General features: G+C 36.4%; 4 protein-coding genes across 4 annotated transcripts; 1 reads left to right on the top strand and 3 right to left on the bottom strand.

The window, feature by feature from the left end:
• Nucleotides 1-931: 931 nt before the first annotated feature.
• K441DRAFT_557607 (uncharacterized protein) lies at nt 932-1084 on the bottom strand (the record flags this gene model as incomplete). Its single annotated transcript, XM_067643380.1, has 1 exon — nt 932-1084. A coding segment is annotated over one exon (153 nt), but the record flags the coding sequence as incomplete, so codon positions are not given.
• A 2930-nt stretch (nt 1085-4014) lies between these two features.
• K441DRAFT_557861 (uncharacterized protein) lies at nt 4015-4167 on the top strand (the record flags this gene model as incomplete). Its single annotated transcript, XM_067643393.1, has 1 exon — nt 4015-4167. One exon carries the CDS (start codon nt 4015-4017, stop codon nt 4165-4167), a length of 153 nt encoding a protein of 50 aa, XP_067504665.1.
• A 6716-nt stretch (nt 4168-10883) lies between these two features.
• On the bottom strand, nt 10884-11039 carry K441DRAFT_557622 (uncharacterized protein; the record flags this gene model as incomplete). The annotated part of the gene is made up of 1 exon (XM_067643383.1): nt 10884-11039. A coding segment is annotated over one exon (156 nt), but the record flags the coding sequence as incomplete, so codon positions are not given.
• A 733-nt stretch (nt 11040-11772) lies between these two features.
• K441DRAFT_558076 (uncharacterized protein) lies at nt 11773-12063 on the bottom strand (the record flags this gene model as incomplete). Its single annotated transcript, XM_067643401.1, has 2 exons — nt 11773-11880; nt 11926-12063. Coding segments are annotated over 2 exons (246 nt in total), but the record flags the coding sequence as incomplete, so codon positions are not given.
• Between the last annotated feature and the right edge of the window lie 8079 nt (nt 12064-20142).

Here is a 20142-nt window from a genome sequence, read left to right as displayed (position 1 = left end):
TCTGCGCATATATCGTGCTTTACTATAGTTATATATAGCTACTCTGCAATATTCAAGACCCTTTATATCTATAAATTACGCTTATATTATCGCCTTCGCGCCTTATTTATAGAGAGCCTCCTTTTAGAGCGTAATAATATCCCTTTACTATAGCACCACTATTAAGCTCTTACTACTTATAAAACTTATAATAGGGTCTTATCCGAGCCTAAGAACTTCGTTATAATATTAGGAAGTTATTATTAGCCTTATATCTACTATAGTACGCAAATTTATATAAGGTTGCTACGCGGGTTACTACCTTTAATTAAAGCAATTACTAATTCCGGCTAGTGTAAAATAACCCCACACATTCCACGTAATATCTAGGAAGTAATTTACTTATATTAATTAAGTAAGTCTAAGCCTGTAGCTGTATGGAGTCTTAGTAAGTAGGCCCATAGCCTTGTAATTTAACTTAACCTTAGCTATGCGTCTGGTTAACTAACTTAACTCTCTGAAAACGGCTATAGAATTCGCCACCTTATAAGGGTAGGGCTGGTGTAGGTCGGCTATCCTCCCTGCTAGCAGTGGCGATATAATATACCACTATCGTTTTAACCGCTGCTTTAACTTATAAGTATACTTACGCATCTTGCCCTAACTATAACACTAAACTATAACTATGAAACCTATTAAAAAGCAGCGGATAAAGGTCTAAATTACCTTAAAAGAATCTAGAAGAAAGAGGGATTATAGGTTAAGTTAAGCTTAAGTTAGCTATTAGTTCTGCCTATTAATATATAAGATTCCGTTCTAATACAAGTTAAAAAGGATAATCAACCCTTAAGACTTTCTCTTTTACTACCACTACGTGCTCTAGCAGCGACACCACCTTCTTAACCCGTCCGTCTGCTCTATATACTTCCGCGAGTTCATACTATAACGCCAGTTAAAAGGGGTAGTCTTCCGCTAATACCTTCTCACCTATTATAACTACGTGCTCTAGCAGTAACACCGCCTTATTAATCTGCTTATTTTTATTATAGGCAATACCTAATAGATGCTCTGCTAATAGTTTATTTCCATGCCTTCTATTAAGAGTCTCCTACTATATCCCTATAACACGCTTTATTAGCTCTATAGCCGCCTTTAACTTCTTATTAAGATAATAGCTCTATGCCTAAAGGTAATATAGCGGCACTAAAAAGCCTTCTAGCCAAGTTGGATTTAACCTAACTTCCTAAAATACCGCTTTAAGAAGGCTATTAAGCCGTGCGTCGTTTTATATCTAAACTAGCATCTAGCTATAGCTCTATACTAGCGCTATTACGTCTCTTTGCCTACCATATAATATATCGCTATTAGTCTTCTTATTTACCTACGATTGGATATATACCTAGATAGTATGCTCTACTTATACACGCCCTAGTAATCTACGCGCAGTAAGCGTAATAATACTACCCGCTGTTAGTTAACTAGCTTCCCTAGCCTCCTTACTTTAGCAGTCTTTTGCCTACGCGTATACTAGCGGATATATAAATAGTCCACTCGCGCTATCTTACTCCGTCCTTGTAATTAGCAATAGTAAAGATAGTAGATAGATTGCTTTATTAAGATAGTATATATCCTATATATTATCTTTCACGCCAATAAATGCAGGCAACTATAATACGTGCTATTTGTTAAGAACGTCAAGCCTAGTCTTATTGCCCGTTATATTTATAACGCTATAAAGTTATAAAATATCCTATACTAATATATCGCCGAGTCTAAGTTTAATAATAGCTACGCTAGTACTTACCTACCGCAAGCCTTTTTATACGCTCTTAAATATGCTCTTAGGAAGGAAGGTATAGTTTAGTATAGATAAAACCCTAAGTAAGTCTAGTACGTATACTAATAGGACCGCTATAGAAGCTTTAAATGTCGCATATATATACTAGTACCGTAATTATGCTTGCCCCAAACTAAACTCTAAAAGCCTCTTTTACTACTATTTAAACGCCTTAGAATAATCTTTCAGCTTATAATAACCCCTTACTATATATATACCGGCCTAGATAAGTGCTAATGTATATAACCGCAGTAGATATACTACGTCTTTTATAACTTCTACCTACGCCTACTATTGCTCTTATAGGATACGCGCTACTTTAAGAAAAAGTTCGCTATAGTTAGCTAGGCTAAGATCTAGAAGTGCCTCCTATTTAACTATACTAAATTGCCTACATTTTACGTATTATAAGGTTATAAGTATAGTTCCCTATATACTAGAGGGGAGATACGCGTTATAGTTAAAGGTTAGGTTGTCGGCGTTATCTAAGATAAGTAGGCAGCGCTTTCTGGTATTAGCCAGCTATCTATATACCTCTTTAACACTATTAACCCTCTGCCTAAGCATTTCTGCGATAATAGTGAAGTTAGACTTTACTATATCTAGGCTGCTAATATTAACCTAAAACACCGCCTAGAACCTAGTAAGACTATTAGCTTTACTAATAATAAGGAGAAAGCGCTTACTCTTATTGTATCTTATTTATAATTTTTAGGCAAACCTTACTCTTTCCTAACCCCCTAAGCCCGGTAATAGCGAAAACTCTATCTTACTAGAAGTCCCCTTATATGGCATCCTTAATACGGGCAAGAAGCTCTATATACCTGGTAAAGAGGGTGTTAAGCTAGCGGAGGACTTTCTAATAGACATTTTATATGCTATTATCCTAATCTAGAGGAAGAGACTTTCTATTTATAAAGTTTAAAGTATTATAGCCGCTATATAGCGTTAGTCCTTAGAGGGAATTTATAGCTTATATTAGCGCGTAGGAGTAGAATAAGGGGCTAGCCCTATTTATAGCGGGGTGTTAGCCCAGTAGGTATTAGGCGCGATCTTAATAGGAGCCTAATAGTAGGCACACCCACAATAGGGATTGTGATATAGATATAGTCTATAGCGATTTCGCGACCTAGTATAGAAGATGCGAAGGAATGCAGAGGATGCGCCTAAGGGAGGCTTGGCCTATAGTGTGTAGCCTTATTGCCGACCTCTAGCTGCGGCTAACTATAGCCGTATTACCGCGCTAGGCCTCCTACTAGTGGGCAGGCAGCTATATAACGAGAGCGCGGTTACTACTCTAGGCGCTTATCTGGTGCGCTACGTTATAAAATTGTAACTATTACGCCTACCTACCTCCTTAACTAAGCTCTTTCGCAATGTTCCTTAAAAAGTTCTTTGGGAATTCCATGGTAAGTACTAATGTTAATAAGACCGGGGTTTTACTAAACCCACTCCAGCCTAATAGGTAAGCAGCCGACTATAAAGCTTTAAATATTACTTACACTTCTAGGTATTTTACCTACGGCCCTCTTAAAATAAAGGTCCTTACAGACCCCCCCGATTCTTCTATTAAGTACGTCACTTATAGATATAGCTCCCACCGTAAGTATATAAGAGACTAACCTATAATAAGCATTATGTTTATATATAGCTTAATAGGAAACTATAAAACTATATAGACGCACTCTAACGGGATATATTGGCCTTAAGACCTTCTACCATAAGCGTTACCCACCGCACGAATTATAACGTTTGGATATAATGCAAACGTTATCCATATATGGGATACGGCAAGTAATAATAGACTTTACAATTATAGCAAGTTACTAGAGTTTTAACTTAGTTATATACGTAAATGGGGATCTTATAATCCAATCCTGTTTATTATATATAGCCTTAATAGGTTAGTCTATAAGTAGGCGCTTCTACGGAGTGATGCGTTAAGAGAGGTATATAGCATAATTAATAATACGGGAGGAATTATATTTATAGGTATACCCTATTATAGATCAAGCCTAGTAAGCTAGGAATCCTTCTTAACGACGTTCTCTAGTAATTTTAGAGCAATAAATAGAGAGATTATCGTAACTTTTAACCGGGGGGCTATAGATCTGCGAAGAATTGGAGAGGAATTCTAGTAAATACTGCTCTGATTAGATATTAATATATAGATAATGTGTTTCTATAAAGAGCTATAGATGCCTATAGTAGGCAAGATTATTAAGAGTAAATTAGCTGTTTTACGGGGCTATAAGAGTTGTAGCATTAATGCCGATTATAGGAATATGACGAAATTCGCGGGCGATATAAATAATGGTTTTGTACTAGTTCGGGCAACGCTAAACAGTTAGATAGAAAGCTCGTAGGTAGACGTTAATAATGTAAGACTAGTGGAGGCTAACGAGAGGCTAATAACCGCATCGCTGGGCTTTTAAAATTATGGGTTGGTTTTGGTAAAGAACGTATTATAAGACCTGCGGATAGGTAGGGGAACGAATACCTAGAACTTCAGTTAGCTAAGAAAGTAGATTTAATTAATACGAAATAAACTTATACTACAACGCAGCGCACTAGACGAGCGCCTAGAGTAGTAACCGCGCTCTTATTATATAGCTACCTACCTACTAGTAGGAGGCCTAGCGTGGTAATGCGGCCACAGTTAGCCGTAGCTAGAGGTTGGTGATAAGGCTATACACTATAGGCTAAGCCTCCCTCGGGCATATCCTCTGTATTCCTCTATATCTTCTATACTAGGTCGCGAAATCGCTATAGACTATATCTATATTACAATCCCTATCGCGGGTATGCCCGCTATTAGGCTCCCGCTAGGATCGCGCCTAATACCTATTAAACTAATACCCCGCTATAAGCGGGGCTAGCCCCTTGTTCTACTCCCACGCGCTAGTATAAGCTGTAAATTCCCTCTAAGGACTAACGCTATATAGCGGCTATAATACTTTAAACTTCGTAAATAGAGAGTCTCCTCCTCTAAATTAGGACAATAGCATACAGAACGTCTATTAGAAAGTCCTTTGCCGGCCTAATACCCTCTTTACTAGGCGTATAGAGCTTTTTGCCCATATTAAGGATGCTATATAAGGGGACTCCTAGTAAGATAGAGTCTTTACTATTACTAGGCTTAGGGGGTTAAGGAAGAGTAAGGTTTGCCTAAAGATTATAAACAAGATATAATAAGAGTAAGCGCTCCCTCCTTATTACTAGTAAAGTTAATAGTCTTACTAGGTTCTAGGCGGTGTTCTAGGTCGATATTAGCAGCCTAGATATAGTAAAGTCCGACTTTACTATTATCGCAAAAATACTTAGGTAGAGGGTTAATAGCGTTAAAGAGGTATATAGACAGCTAGCTAATACCAGAAAGCGCTGCCTACTTATTTTAGATAACGCTGACAACCTAACCTTTAACTATAACGCGTATCTCCCCTCTAGTATATAGGGAACTATACTTATAACCTCGCGATGCGCAGAATATAGGTAATTTAGTATAGTTAAATAGGAGGCACTCCCAGATCTTAGCCTAGCCGACTATAGCGAACTTTTTCTTAAAGTAGCGCGCATCCCGTAAGAGTAATAGTAGGCGTAGGTAGAAGTTATAAAAGACATAGTATATCTACTACGGTTATATATATTAGCACTTATCTAGGCCAGTGTATATATAGTAAGGGGTTATTACAAGCTAGAAGATTATCCTAAGGTATTTAAATAGTAGCGAAAGAGGCTTCTAGAGTTTAGTTTAGGGTAAGTATAATTACGGTACTAGTACGTATATACGATATTTAAAGCTTCTATAGCGGTCCTGTTAGTATATATACTAAACTTACTTAGGGTTTTATCCGTGCTAAACTATACCTTTCTTTCTAAGAGTATATTTAAGAGTATATAGAGAGACTCGCGGTAGGCAAGTACTAGCGTAGCTATTATTAAACTTAGACTTGGTAATATATTGGCATAGGATGTCTTATAACTCTATAGCGTTATAAATATAACGGGCAATAAGACCGGGCTTAATATTCTTAATAAATGGCACGTATTACAGTTGCCTATATTTATTAGCGCGAAAGATAATATATAAAATATATACCATCTTAACAAAGCAATCTATTTACTATTTTTACTATTGCTAATTATAAGGACGGAGCAAAATAGCGCAAGTGGACTATCTATATACCCGCTAGTATACGCGTAGGCAAAAGACTGCTAAAATAAGGAGGCTAGGGAAGCTAGTTAGCTAGCGGTGGGCAGTATTATTATATTTACTACGCGTAGATTACTAGGGCGCGTATAAGTAGAGTATACTGTTTAGGCATATATCTAATTATAGGTAGATAAGAAGACTAATAGCGATATATTATACGGTAGGCAAAGAGACGTAATAGCGCTAGTATAGAGCTGTAGCTAGATACTAGTTTAGATATAAGACGATATACGGCTTAATAGCCTTCTCGAAGCAGTATTTTAGAAAGTTAGGTTAAATCTAACTCGGCCAGAAAGCTCTTTAGTACTATTATATTACCTTTAGGTATAAAGCTATTGTCTTAATAAGAAGTTAAAGGCGGCTATAGAGCTAATAGAGCGTGTTATAGGGATACGGCAGGAGACTTTTAATAGAAGGTATGGAAATAGACTATTAGCAGAGTATTTATTAGGTATTACCTATAATAAAAATAGGTAGATTAATAAGGCGGTATCGCTGCTAGAGCACGTAGTTATAGTAGGCGAGAAGGTGCTAGCGAAAGACTACTCTAATTAACTAGCGTTATAGTATAAACTCGCGGGAGTATATGGAGCAGACGGACGGGTTAAGAAGGTAGTATCGCTACTAGAGTACGTAGTCGCAGTGCGCGAGAAGGTGCTGGCGGAAGACCACCCTAATTAACTGGCGTTGTAGTACGTACTTGCGGTAGTATATAGAGCAGACGGACAGGTTAAGAAGGCGGTATCGCTACTAGAGTACGTAGTCGCAGTAGGTAAGAAGGTGCTGGCGGAAGACTACCCCTCTTAACTAGCGTCGCAGCACGAACTTATGGGAGCATATTGAGCAAATAGGCAGGTTAAGAAGGCGGTGTCTTTATAGAAGTACGTAGTCGCAGTAGGCGAGAAGGTGCTGGCGGAAGACTACTCTAATTAACTGGCGTTGTAGTATAAACTCGTGGGAGTATATAGAGCAGACGGACAGGTTAAGAAGGTAGTGTCGCTACTAGAGTACATAGTCGCAGTAGGCGAGAAGGTGCTAGTGGAAGACTACCCCTTTTAATTGGCGTCGCAGCACGAACTTGTGGGAGTATATCAAGCAGACAGATAGGTTAAGAAGGTGGTATCACTACTAGAGCACGTAGTCGTAGTAGGCGAGAAGGTGCTAGCGGAAGACCACCCTAATTAACTGGCGTTATAGTACGTACTCGCAGTAGCATATAGAGTAGACGGATAGGTTAAGAAGGCGGTGTTACTACTAGAGTATATAGTGGCAGTAAAAGAGAAAGTCTTAAGGGTTAATTATCTTTCTCAACTTATATTAGAACGGAATCTTATATATTAATAGGCAGAACTAATAGCTAACTTAAGCTTAACTTAACCTATAATCCCTCTTTCTTCTAGACTTTTCTAAGGTATATTTAGACCTTTATCCACTGCTTTTTAATGGGTTTTATAGTTATAGTTTAGTGTTATAGTTAGGGCAAGATGCGTAAGTATACTTATAAGTTAAAGCAGCGGTTAGAACAATAGTATATTATATCGCCACCGCTAGTAGGAAGGATGGCCGACCCGCACCAGTCCTACCCTTATATGGTAGCAATTTCTATAAGCAATTCTACTGTAAATTAAAGAGCTGAGTTGGTGACTAGAGGTATGGCTAAGTTTAGTTAGGTTATAGAACTGCGGGGCTAGGATCGGCCTGTATATTAGGCTCCGTATAGCTATAGGCTAATAGGCTAAGCTTTTAATCGATTGATCTGAGTAAATTATATATACTAGTTATATAAGACGCGCTAGATTATATCGCACTAGCCTAATTAATGATTACTTCTATTGTAGGTACTAATATAAGTGGCGACCTTATATAAATCTTTATGCGATAGCAGCCATAACGCTAATAATAGCTTTTAAATATTATAGTGAAGTTTATAGGCTTAGATAGAACTATTTTATAAGTTTTAGTAGTAGTAAGGGCGTGATAATAGTGCTATAGCGGGAGAAGTCTGTTTTGTAATAAAGGAGGCTCTCTATAAATTAGGTGCGGCAACAATGACGTAATAGTAATTTTTGGGTGCGAAGGTGCCTGCGCGTTTAGGACCACTTATAGTATATACGTAATATAAAAATATAATAGATACTAAAGTGTATGTATAGTTTGAGTAGTGCAAAGTTGAAGTACCCCCTATTTTTCTTAGCGTGGGGGGTTTCTCGACCTATAGGGATAGACGTTAGAGCTTAAAGGGGGGGATTATAAGATGGAAGCAGTAAATGCGACCCCTTTATTAGATAAGCGATAATATCTTAGCTCCGCAAGGCTGCTAGGGCCAAATTCGGGTCCTTGGGATAAATATAAACTTATTTACTTAGTAGTAGGGCTAATAAGGTAAGCGAAATCTAATATTAGTTAATAAGCGATATTAATAAGCTAATTATATTCCTTAATAAACACTTCGTCCTGTATTTAGCTTAATTAAAGAGTATTAGCGTACCTATTAAGTGTTTATAAAGGTGATATTGTAGCCCGAATTATTATATAAGTGGACAAACTTATTCTCCGTAATACTTAGATATTGTTATAGCGGCTATCTACTAAGTATAAGTGTTAGAGCGCAACGCTTTGCCTAAGTAGAAAGGGGCGGGAGGATTGGCGCTTATTGTGTTGGTTATATATAGCACTAGTAATACCGTATATATATTGGCAAAAGGATCTGTTATATGCGCTGCCGTTAAAGCATAAGTTAAAAACGAGGGTAAGTGACGTACGGGATTAAAAGTGAAATGGTAAGGGTAGGTAGCGTAGTAAGAAGAGGGCAAAGTACGCGACTAAGGTGAGTAGTAAGATAGGGGTGCACGATAAGGAACTAGGCGATAGGAAATAATCAGCGATCTATATTATAATAGTAATGGTGATATAAATCTAAATAGGGTGAATATGGAGGAGACGGAAGATAGGAGGATTAAAGGTGTAGTGTTGGTGGGTAAAAGGTTGATTTTTAATGGCTGAGATATAGATATTAAAAAACTGGTCTATTTTACTTATTCTAAACACCAACGTATTACTCTTACATTTCTCTCACTTCGTAACAATCCACTAGGTTAGGTTACTTTAGTCTTAGGCATAGAAGTAGTGACTACCACTTTATAATTACGGATAAATTGCTAATAAGGAAATTTTAACCTCTTAACGGTACCTATAATAAGAAGAAAGAAAGCAAGATCTAATATTAACTCTAAACACTAATTAGACGCACCCTCTTATAAGCGGCTCTTATAATCACGCCGGCTAATATCCTAGTTTAAGGAGCCTTATTTTATTATTTAAGTAGCCACGTATAAGGTCTTGTAGATAATCTTATAGCTTATCGCTTCCTAATACTATAAACGGTCAGCAGCTTAAGGGTGGCATAAGGTAGGAAATCTTACCTATAACTAGCATTTCTCCTTACTTCTCTACCTCGTCTTACACCCTTTTAATATATTTTCCTGCCCTCTCTTTTTAGAGAATTATCTCTAGGTTCGCAGAGCCTTTATATACTATAGCATATTTACTAAATAGTACCCTACCCTTCCCCCCTAATCTAATATAGATTGAGATACTAAGGATCTATTTTAAGTTAGCGTAAGCTATAATAATAATATTATTTAAGCTACTAACATAACCATTATCTAAGGTGTTGTTAGTTAGAGCATTATTAAGTAAAGACTGCACTGCGATTCTAATGTCTATATATTATAAGATTCGAATTTATAAACTGCGATTTAGGGCTTACTAATAGTCTCCAATTGCTATACTAAATGGACTCGCTAGGTATAAGTCTTGTAAGCATTATACCTATATATTAGCTAAGTAAGGTAAGGCAACTACGCGGCTATACTGAAACCGCTTGCTATTATAAGAACAGTTTTATAATCGCCCACTAGTGCGCTAATTTTGTATAGCCCGCTAAATAGAGCTAGATAGGGCGGTCCGCCGTAGTAGGTCTTGCTATAATATAGTAATCTCTAGGTTAAGCCTCTATAAGGCTCTATAAACAGATTTAAAGAATTTTGTTCCCCTTCCGACTAGGACGTTATAGTAAAAGGATAAGTTTATAGAAAGGACTAAAAACTTACTCCTAGAATTTATAGACCTATATACTACCCTGCTTTAATTCTTAACGGTTGAGATAAACTTAGATATATCTTAATAATATTATTAATATGATTAATATAAGCTTGAGAACAGCTAGAGCCTATAGCCCTATTTTAGTAAATAAGAAATCTGGACTGTAAAAAAAGGGTTAAAAGGAATATTATTATAAAGATATAGATATATAGCTAAGGAGGGAGCGGCTTTAATATTAAGTGCCGCTAAATAAAATAGGCAGAAAGGATTGCTAATACTTAGTATACGCGGATAAATATTTCGTATAATGGCCTATAGAGAAAAGGATAAGAGAGCAGGAGAAGAAAGTATAGTGACGATCCCCCCTATATAGTATTAGATACGGTTAGTAAGGCATTAATCCTATAAAAAGGGGGAAGAGGGGATAAGGCTTATAATAACTCCCTATATATTCTCCGCTATACGTAAAGGGAAAGAGTTTTAGCTAGCTATTACCATAAGAACGTAAAAGAGTAAAAGGATAAACGATATTATCCTAACCGAGCGATAAACTCATCAGTATGTATTTAGAGAAACCCTAAGTATATCTGCAAGAAAGTTAAAATAAGGACTAGCGAAAAGTGGGATTATATTAATTAATAAGAGATTTGTAGCTTATAAACTGGCAATTTAGATATCCTAAACTTTAAAGCTAATATAGAACGCATTTATTATAATATAAAATAACTATAAAAGGATATTGGCCTAACTTTATGGACCTAAATATTGATAGCGGCGGATTAGCTGTGGATAGGTGAGATATTGAGATACTAGAAGAGAAGTGGTTTTTAAAAATGACTGTATATAGGGACGGAAGTGAATAAGGATAAGAAAAGTAAAGATGCTACCTATAGCTATAGCATACACTTAGGTGATTTCCATAATAATATAGACTATTATTTAAGGGTGGACGAAAAGGAATTAGTGAAGTATGGTAAAAATTAGCGGAAAACTCGTTAATTTAAGGGATGCCTGAAGATCCGTTAAAGATAAAAATAGAAAGGGACCAAAATTGGGAACCTAGTAAGAGGTCTAAAACTAGGAACCTAATAATAAACCTAGTAACAGAATCCTAGTTACTAGCTGGAATTAAGTGAAAATATTACTACTTTATTAGCTATTAATACAGGTAATCTAGCAAAATTTCTAAGTATGCTCGCGAGATGGAAAACGTTTAAGAAGAGCTACCTATTCTAGTGGATACTTATAACCTATGCGCGCCCTAATAGTGGTAAAAGATACCAATCCCGTAAGCACTTCTTTTCGCTAAGGAAGTTGCAATAACAGATACTAGAGAATATTAGTAGATAATAGCACGGGAAATAAAGCTCTAACGTACCTTTATTAACTCGATAACTAAAGTAGTAGAGGTTGTCTTAGAGAGGAATCCGGCGGCGTTAGAGTTAGGCGGCTAATAATATAGGTCATCTACACTAACAGCTCGCTCCTCTTTGACGTATCCCTATATTAGTTCTATAACAATATTACTTAGCGCTCTAATATCTCTAGGTTTAGCGTTTTATAATAGGTGGGTATAGCAATATTCTTAATACGCTGTAATATTTTGTTAGTAAAGGCGGTTTTAAAACTAAGCTAATTACTAACCGATTTTTATATCTCTATATAGATAAATAAGTATATTTAAACAACTTAGCGAACTATACTCTAATTCTTTTGTTATAAGGTACGTAAGCCCGTTAAGTATCTGCTATAGTTAGTGCCCTACTTAGTTATTACGCTATTGGGTTTTTACCTGTCTAAGTATTACAGCTAAGTGAATTTCGTTAAGGAGAGGATTGCCAGCAACATAGTATAGAGAGTAGGCTATAAACTTAAAAATGATATAGAAAGTCTTATTAAATCTAAAAACCTTAAGAGTAGAGACGAAGTTAGTATATTATATCTGTTGAAACTTACGGAGCTTTTCTTCAACATTAGGTCCTAAAAAACTCCGTACTATAACAAGATTTGATAGGGGATCTTTCCGTTTACTTTTTACTGTGACGATATTAGACGGGAGATATCTCCTTTTAGCCACCGCGACCCAATCTTTAATACCGAGTCGTAGCTAATAGGTCTTCTTATAGATCCTCTATAGAGATCTATGTTTTGTTCTTATATATTTATATACCCTAACCTTAGATTTAATAGCTTTAGGAAGTTTAAAACGCTGTAGGCCAGTTTTAGGATCTATATTATCCCTATTTAGGGAGTAGAGTCTTTTTTTAGCCAAAGTATTATAATTATAAGGGGTGTTACTTTTTATAAGTCGATTAAGGAAGCTAGTCTAAGAATGTGTTATAAGTCCTTTTAGTATTTCTAAATCGATCTGTATATAGCGTTTTTTGGGCGTAGAGATTATCCTAAGCAGTATATAATAATAGGAAAGTCTATTTTCCGATATTATTATTAGCTAGAGAATAGGTGCGAAGGACGGATTTATACCTCTTATAATTTGCTAAAGGAAAAGAGCGATAAATATAATAGGGGTCCGGAATTAGACCCCTAGGTTTCTATTTAAGGTATAGAAGGAACTTATAGCGGGTAACAGATTTAGAATAGTGAGTTCCTCTAATAGGAGCGAAGACTCGCAACGGAGAGAAGCATTAGTTGAAGAGGCGCGGCTAGCATTAAGATTAAGTTACTATATTTTCCATTTAAAGGTTTAAGGGAGCTAGTAATAACAATATTAAGAGACTTAAGAAGTTCGGGAGGAGAATAATTGCCGTCAATTATTCCTGTCAATCTATTAAGAGGCGGCTGTTAGATCTATATAATGGCTACCTAGAGCTAGATTTTCCGGCCGATTTCCGTTTAGAACGGAAGATACTAAGTTATAGTAGCCGCAGAAGTCCTTCCTCCGAAAAAGCTTAACTATAAAAGAAAGTACTAAAGCAGCTCTAAATACTATAAGGTAAAGGTTTTATCTATAGGCGTTTTAAATTACTAATTATATTCCGTACGAAACCTCTACTATTTTAATTATATTAGATTATAGATTTTATATCACACTTATGTTTTGCGTTTAGAGGCGCTTTACAAACTTCTTTTTAAGGCTATGTTAACAAAAGTACCGCGTTTAAATCCATAGTAATGAGATATATTAGGCGCGGTGGAAAGAAGGCAAAATAGGTAAGACTTAGACTAGTTATGACCTTCCGCAAACTATTATTCTCCAGATGTGACCGTTCGTTAAACTAGTTGCTAGACGTAACTGCTTTAGATATAGCTATTCCAGATATGGCTGTTAGACGTAGCGTTCTTACTCTCTAAACGTGACTATTCTCTAGATATAGTTTCCTATTTAGCGCTGCCAAGAGGACCGGTCATTTTAGGCCAATTAGGCATCCGATAATTCTCTAGACATAGCTGTTCTTTAGATATAGTGTTAAAAGGACCGGTCATTTTAGGCCAATTAGATATCTGACCTTTAGATATAGCTGTCTTTAGACGTAGTATTAAGAGGACTAGTTATTTTAGGCCAATTGGATATCTGATCTCTAGACGTAGCTGTTCTCTAGATATAGTGTCCTATTTGGCGCTGCTAAGAGGACTAGTTATTTTGGGCCAATTGGATATCCGATTTCTAGACGTAGCTGTTCTCTAGACATGGTGTCCTATTTGGCGCTGCTAAGAGGACCAGTTATTTTGGGCCAATTAGACATCCGACCTCTAGACGTGGCTGTTCTCTAGACATAGTATTAAAAGGACTAGTTATTTTAGGCCAATTGGACATCTAATCTCCAGATATGGCTGTTCTTTAGACGTGGTGTCCTATTTGGCGCTGCTAAGAGGACTAGTCATTTTGGGCTAATCGGATATCCGATCTCTAGATATAGCTGTTCTTTAGATATGGTGTCCTATTTGGCGCTACTAAGAGGACCGGTCATTTTGGGCCAATTGGACATCCGATCTCCAGACATGGCCGTTCTCTAGACGTGGTGTCCTATTTGGCGCTGCTAAGAGAACCGGTCATTTTGGGCCAATTATATAGCTGTTCTTAAGACGTGGCTATTCTCTAACATAGTTCTCCTATTTAGCGCTACTAAGAGGACCGATTATTTTAGGCCAATTGGGCATCTAATAATTCTTTAAACGTAACTGTTCTCTAAATATAGCTATTCTCTAAACATGACTAGGATCCCCTAATTACGGTTAGCTAAAAATAGAGGGTCCTAGAATTGGGTTCTAAGGATAATATTTAAAGCGTAGCTAAAAACTTATACTAGTTATAATAAATAACCTATTCTCCCGTAGCAAATATTATTAAATAGGCTATATAGACATATAAAACGCATAATTCCTTAAGCACAAACGAAGATTTATAGTGGAGAGGAGGATTAAGTATAGAGGTACTGCTAGTGTTAATCTTAAAGTGCTGCATTTTGTATGCGAAAAGGACGAGGTAAATATAGTAAGACTTAAGAATTTCTTCCGGAAGAATGGTTACGATCGCCTAGATATTTAAAATTATCTTCCTACCATTATCGATTAGGAGCAGCTTAACGCTGCTATTTAACTTTTGGAAACTTCCGCCAAGGCGCTAATAGGTCATTTATGTGATAATTATATAAAGCTAAACTTTCCTCCCAATTTCCGTTTAGAATGTCTCTACGGCCTATACTAGGTTTAAGTAGCTGCGGAGTTCCTTCCTCTAGGAGATAAGCGCTAGATTATAGATCTATATCTTATAGGTAGGAAATTTCCGTTTCGTATACGCAGTAGGCTCTAACTCTAATTATATCTAGACATTAACTACGAACTAAAGACGACTATAATTAAAGAGTACTCTTGTAAGAAGAAGCCTGACGATAGTAAAATCTACCGTAAAATTCGCCAGTACTAATTGTTAGGGAATACGTACTTTAAGAAACGATAGTAGGCTTATTTGGCCGCTATATCTAACCGGAAAAAGTAGAATCTAAAGTGTATATTAAATCGCCTAGAATACAGAGCGGTATTTAATTTGCAACTAGATATTCCTAGGCTTAAAGGAGGTATAAGACTAAGCACTATATATATATAGCTTAATATAGGATGTAATAAGGTAAGGATTTATATCTAGGCGCTGTGAGTTGCTGATAACATTTAAATAGCCAATTCTCTGTCATCTCAATTATATTAGGTATATCTAGTTTAAGATCTTTAGTAGTGACAGACGGGTAATACAGAAGGTAGATAGACCTACTATAATAGTATTAGAGCTTACTGCTTTTAAAGCATATAGTACGGATGCTAGAGCTTTATATAGCCAGTTACGGCGCGGCTAGATCTTTGGTAATTTTAATAAATAAGATCGTGAAGTTATATAGAGTAAAGTGCTCTCTATCTCCACCGACTGCTTAATCCCTTTTTTCTTTAGTTTTTTTGAGGATCTTAATTACCTATAAGGCCTGGCTAACTGCGTAAAACGACTAATACCGCTATTAGGTAAGGACTCCTTATTCTATACTCTATAGTAAATGTTCTCTAATATAAACTAGCGGACCGATTAATATATAATCTAAGAGTCCAAATTTAGGTTCGTATTTAGGCCGGGAAGTCTTATAGATTAAGTAGACCTTAGACGCCGACAGATATAGATAGGTGCTATACGCGATTTCCTTAAGATCCCGGCGCAGCGTAAAAAGGTAAAGAATGATTTATTAGCAAAGCTAACTAATAGTCTAAGCAAGACTACCCTATATAAGTTTGCCGCTCTTACCTACTAATTAGGCTTTAAGTCCGACCAGATCTATAGTTTAATTTAGTAGTCTGCTAACAGGGAGATCGCCTATATGGCTCTACGAGAAGCTAGGAAACTAGGCCGCTAGCAATATAATCCTATTACCTTTAAGGGCTTTATAGAGTAAATAGTGGATTTTTTTTCTACCACCTAAGAGATAACAGAGGAGGAAATGAGAGCTATAGTTAATGCTGATTATTCTAATAGGTCACTAAAGAGATGCGGGATTTTAAAAACTTATAATTACAAATAAGATAAGCTTTTACTATTTTTAGATAAGCTATATACTAATAGGGTACAAGCTAATAAGATAACGTCATTCTTTATCTAAAGATCCGTATACCTCGCCTTTTTTAGAAAGTCGAACCGCACTAATATTAACGGTAGCATAACTTATAGGCAAGCATAGATCCCTAAATAGGTAATACTTAAGCGAGAAAGGCTTAAGCGAGAGAGGCTTAAATAAGAGAGGCTTAAACGGGAGAGGCTTAAGTAGGAGAGGTAGTAGTAGGCTAAATAAGAGACGCTTAATTAGGAGAGGCTTAAACATAAAAGGCTTAAATAAGAGAGGATGGAGCAGAAGAGGCTTAAATAAGAGAGGATAGAGTAGGAGAGGCTTAAATAGGAGAGGCTTAAGTAGGAGAGGCTTAAACAGGAGAGGCTTAAGCAGAAAAGGCTTAAGTAGGAGAGACTTAAGTAGGAGAGGTTAGAATAGGAAAGGCTTAAGTAGGAGAGGCTTAAGTAGGAGAGACTTAAGTAGGAGAGGTTAGAATAGGAGAGGCTTAAGCAGAAGAGGCTTAAGCAGGAGAGGCTTAAGCAGGAGAGGCTTAAGTAGAAAAGGCTTAAGTAAAAAAGGCTTAAGCAGGAGAGGCTTAAGTAGGAGAGGCTTAAGCAGGAGAGGCTTAAGTAGGAGAGGCTTAAGCAGGAAAGGCTTAAGCAGGAGAGGCTTAAGTAGGAGAGGCTTAAGCAGGAAAGGCTTAAGCAGAAAAGGCTTAAGTAGGAGAGGCTTAAGTAGGAGAGGCTTAAGCAGGAGAGGCTTAAGCGAGAGAGGCTTAAGTAGGAGAGGCTAGAATAGGAGAAGATAGAGTAGGAGAGGCTAGAATAAGAGAGGATAGAGTAGGAGAGGCTTAAAGAGGAGAGGCAGCGGTAGGCTAAGTAAGAGAGGCTTACGCTTAAGCAAGAAAGATAGATATAGGAGATATAAGTAAGGAAAGAAGAAAAGACTGTAAGGGAAGAGTAAGAGAGACTAGCAAGAGGACAGAAGCCTTTATTAATAGCGGAGCAGGACTAAAGACAAATTACCTAGATTAACCTAGATAAACTTATGGAACTGGTGGGCCAAGAACTAGTAGAAGAAAATTAGGCATTAAAGACTGCACCCTAAAACAACTATTAAACATGGTAAGACCAAATAAAAGTTAGTAAAAACACCTATACTGCGCGGGATAATACAGATTCCGCAGCAATAAATGCTGCTAACTTAACTTCTGCTTCTAACTAGAGAACAAAGACCTAAAAAATTTGAATAAACTTTAAGATTATAGAACGCGGCACTTAGAGTTTAGTATATAGCCTCCTAGTTAATCCCTTTAAGCTATTAGAGGTAAGGTAAGTAGTAATAGAGTATATAAGAAAGAGGGGAAGAATAAAGATATATAATACGAATAAACGTATGCTAAGCCCTTAAATATGTTTTGAGGACATTATTGCTAATAGGACAAACACTATACTTTTGATTCCGGAATCGGAGAGGGACACTATTAACCTTTCCCTTATATTGGGATAACTTACAATTTACTCTTAGCGGTGGCTATAACCAGTTTAGAATATATATAGACTTTTTACCCTTTAAGATACCGTGTTTTAGTGGAAGATAAGGGTCTAATAGACCTTTCTTTATTAGAGGGAAGGTTTTTATCATAAGGACGGACGAGGTTTATACTAGTAATATTAATAGTTAGAACTCTTTAGATTAGATTAGTTCGGTTTAACTAAAATCTTAAGAGTAACCGGTTCGTCGGTTTAATTAACTTAATTTAAATCGGTTATTAGGCATTTTAATAAACCAGTTATCTAATAAAACTAAATAGCTCTGGCTATAATATAAATACAAGCCTCTATATAAGCCTCTGCCACAGCCTTACCCTAAGAGAATAAGCGCTATAACCTAAATAAGGCTAGCTTCTACCAAGGCCAAAAAAATACGCTAAAATATGTAAATAAACACTTTTAACGTCCCTCCCTGTATACTAGAAAACCCTACGTGCTAAAAACCCACTAGTGCTTTTTATTATAATAAAGTTAATAACAATTAAGAGGCGTAGATAATCTTAAAATAAAGATATTAAATCCTAAGCTTTGTCTAAACTATATATCTTCTATAAAAAACTCCTACTCAGCCTATAATACTATAATTCACTATAGGTATATATACTGGCGTCACTTTAGACAGCCTTAGATCTACTAGAAAGTTAATACATCCCGTTTAAAAACTTATTAAGCTATAAATAGATATAGAAAGATTCTATACTAAGCGAAGTATTTAAATATCTAAGCTTATTGCGCTTTAATGGCGACCTAATACCTTATTAAGCAGGGGTCAATAAACAAGAGCCTTACTTCCTAACTATATAGTAAATCCAGAAACGGGATAGCCGTATTGCCTTATAACCCCTATAGCACTACAAAGGTGCTAGGGCTAATGTTTTGCTTACCGCCCGGCCGGTAGAATTATCGGGTAGAATTATCGCATTATCTACAATTAATTTTAGTGTGTTTTTTTATAAAATCCTTTATTAATTTAGTGAACTTCCCTTTTACGTCTATAATAGCTTACATACTATTTAGCATACTATAAAAATGGACGCATTCTGTGGAGAAGTATAAACAGAGAGTTTTAGTGTTTATAGGACCCCTACTAAGGCAGTAAGCAAAACATTAGCCCTAGCACCTTTGTAAGTATAGCCTTTACCTTAATAGTTTAGCTTTAAGCGGAACACCCCCGCAGCTTTAAGCTCGTATACTTTAGAGCCTAGTTTTCGCCACCTATAGCTTAGTCTTCCTAGTTAACGATTTTCTTCCCACACTCCTATTAAATTTAGTACATCTTAACAAGGGTATAGCTGGTGCGGGTTAGCCGCCCTCCCTACTTATAGCGGCGATATACAGTGCTAACTCACTTTAATTATCGTTAGATATCTTTTATAAGCACGCTTATATAATTTAGTCGGTTCTATATTCGCGATTAGTCTTATACTTAGAACTTTATCGTATATCTAGTAAGTCACTACTTTTAGACTATATACTAAGAGAGTTATTATTAGCGACTTAGTTAATTAAGGTATGGGTACGGCACTAGGGACACGCAAGCCTGTATAATCGGTAGTCTATTAACAAGGATATTGTTAGCGACTCGGTCAATTAAGGTATAAATACGGCGAGAGGGTCGCGCAGGCCTATACGATTATATTGTCTATAAACGAGGATCTAAAGCTAGAGAAAGAAAAGGGGAAGAACGGAAGTACTAAAGCACCGCTTAAAGTTATATACAATCCTCTAGTTATATAATGGCAACTTGCGGCAATCTAATAGCAATTTGCCAGTGCTGTAATAGATATTAAGTTAAGGACTAGAAGAAGGTTAAGGAGAAGATACGTCTATATATATAGCGCCAAGGCTCCAGCTAAGCCCCTGGCTAGGGTCTATAATAGTGATGTAATAGGTCCGTAATAGTTCCATAATAGTGCCGTAACAGTTATAAGTATTTAATTTACTATACAATTATCTTAAGGTTTTATTACTATATTCTCCATTAAAGACATATTCTTATTAAGGAGATAGCTTTATTATTATGGCTTTGGTACCTTAATATAAATATAAGGTTTATGCTAGCTAGCGTAGAAGGACGCTCTACCTTTAGTGACCTTTCTTATCTCCATTACTTATATACCCGCAGTTTACGCATTATAAAGGAAGCTAAAAGATAGTTCTAATGCCATATTTAGCTAAGGGAAATATAATTTTATAATATGGAAGCTTATATCACCTATACCGTCTATAGGCTATTATAGTAAAATCTCTTTAGTACGATACCGTTTGTTCGGCCGTATTACGGGACTTACTCATTCTTATATCTCTACGCATCTTTAACGTTCTTAACCCGTGCTTACGCTCGTCCTAAGATACCTACGCACGTTCCCCTACAACCCCTATTTATACCCATACTTAGTACCTAAAGATTCTTCT

Source organism: Cenococcum geophilum, assembly GCF_001692895.1.
Source record: "Cenococcum geophilum 1.58 unplaced genomic scaffold K441scaffold_18, whole genome shotgun sequence".
NCBI classification, from domain to species: Eukaryota; Fungi; Ascomycota; class Dothideomycetes; order Gloniales; family Gloniaceae; genus Cenococcum; species Cenococcum geophilum.
This window is presented reverse-complemented; position numbering and strand designations above follow the sequence as displayed.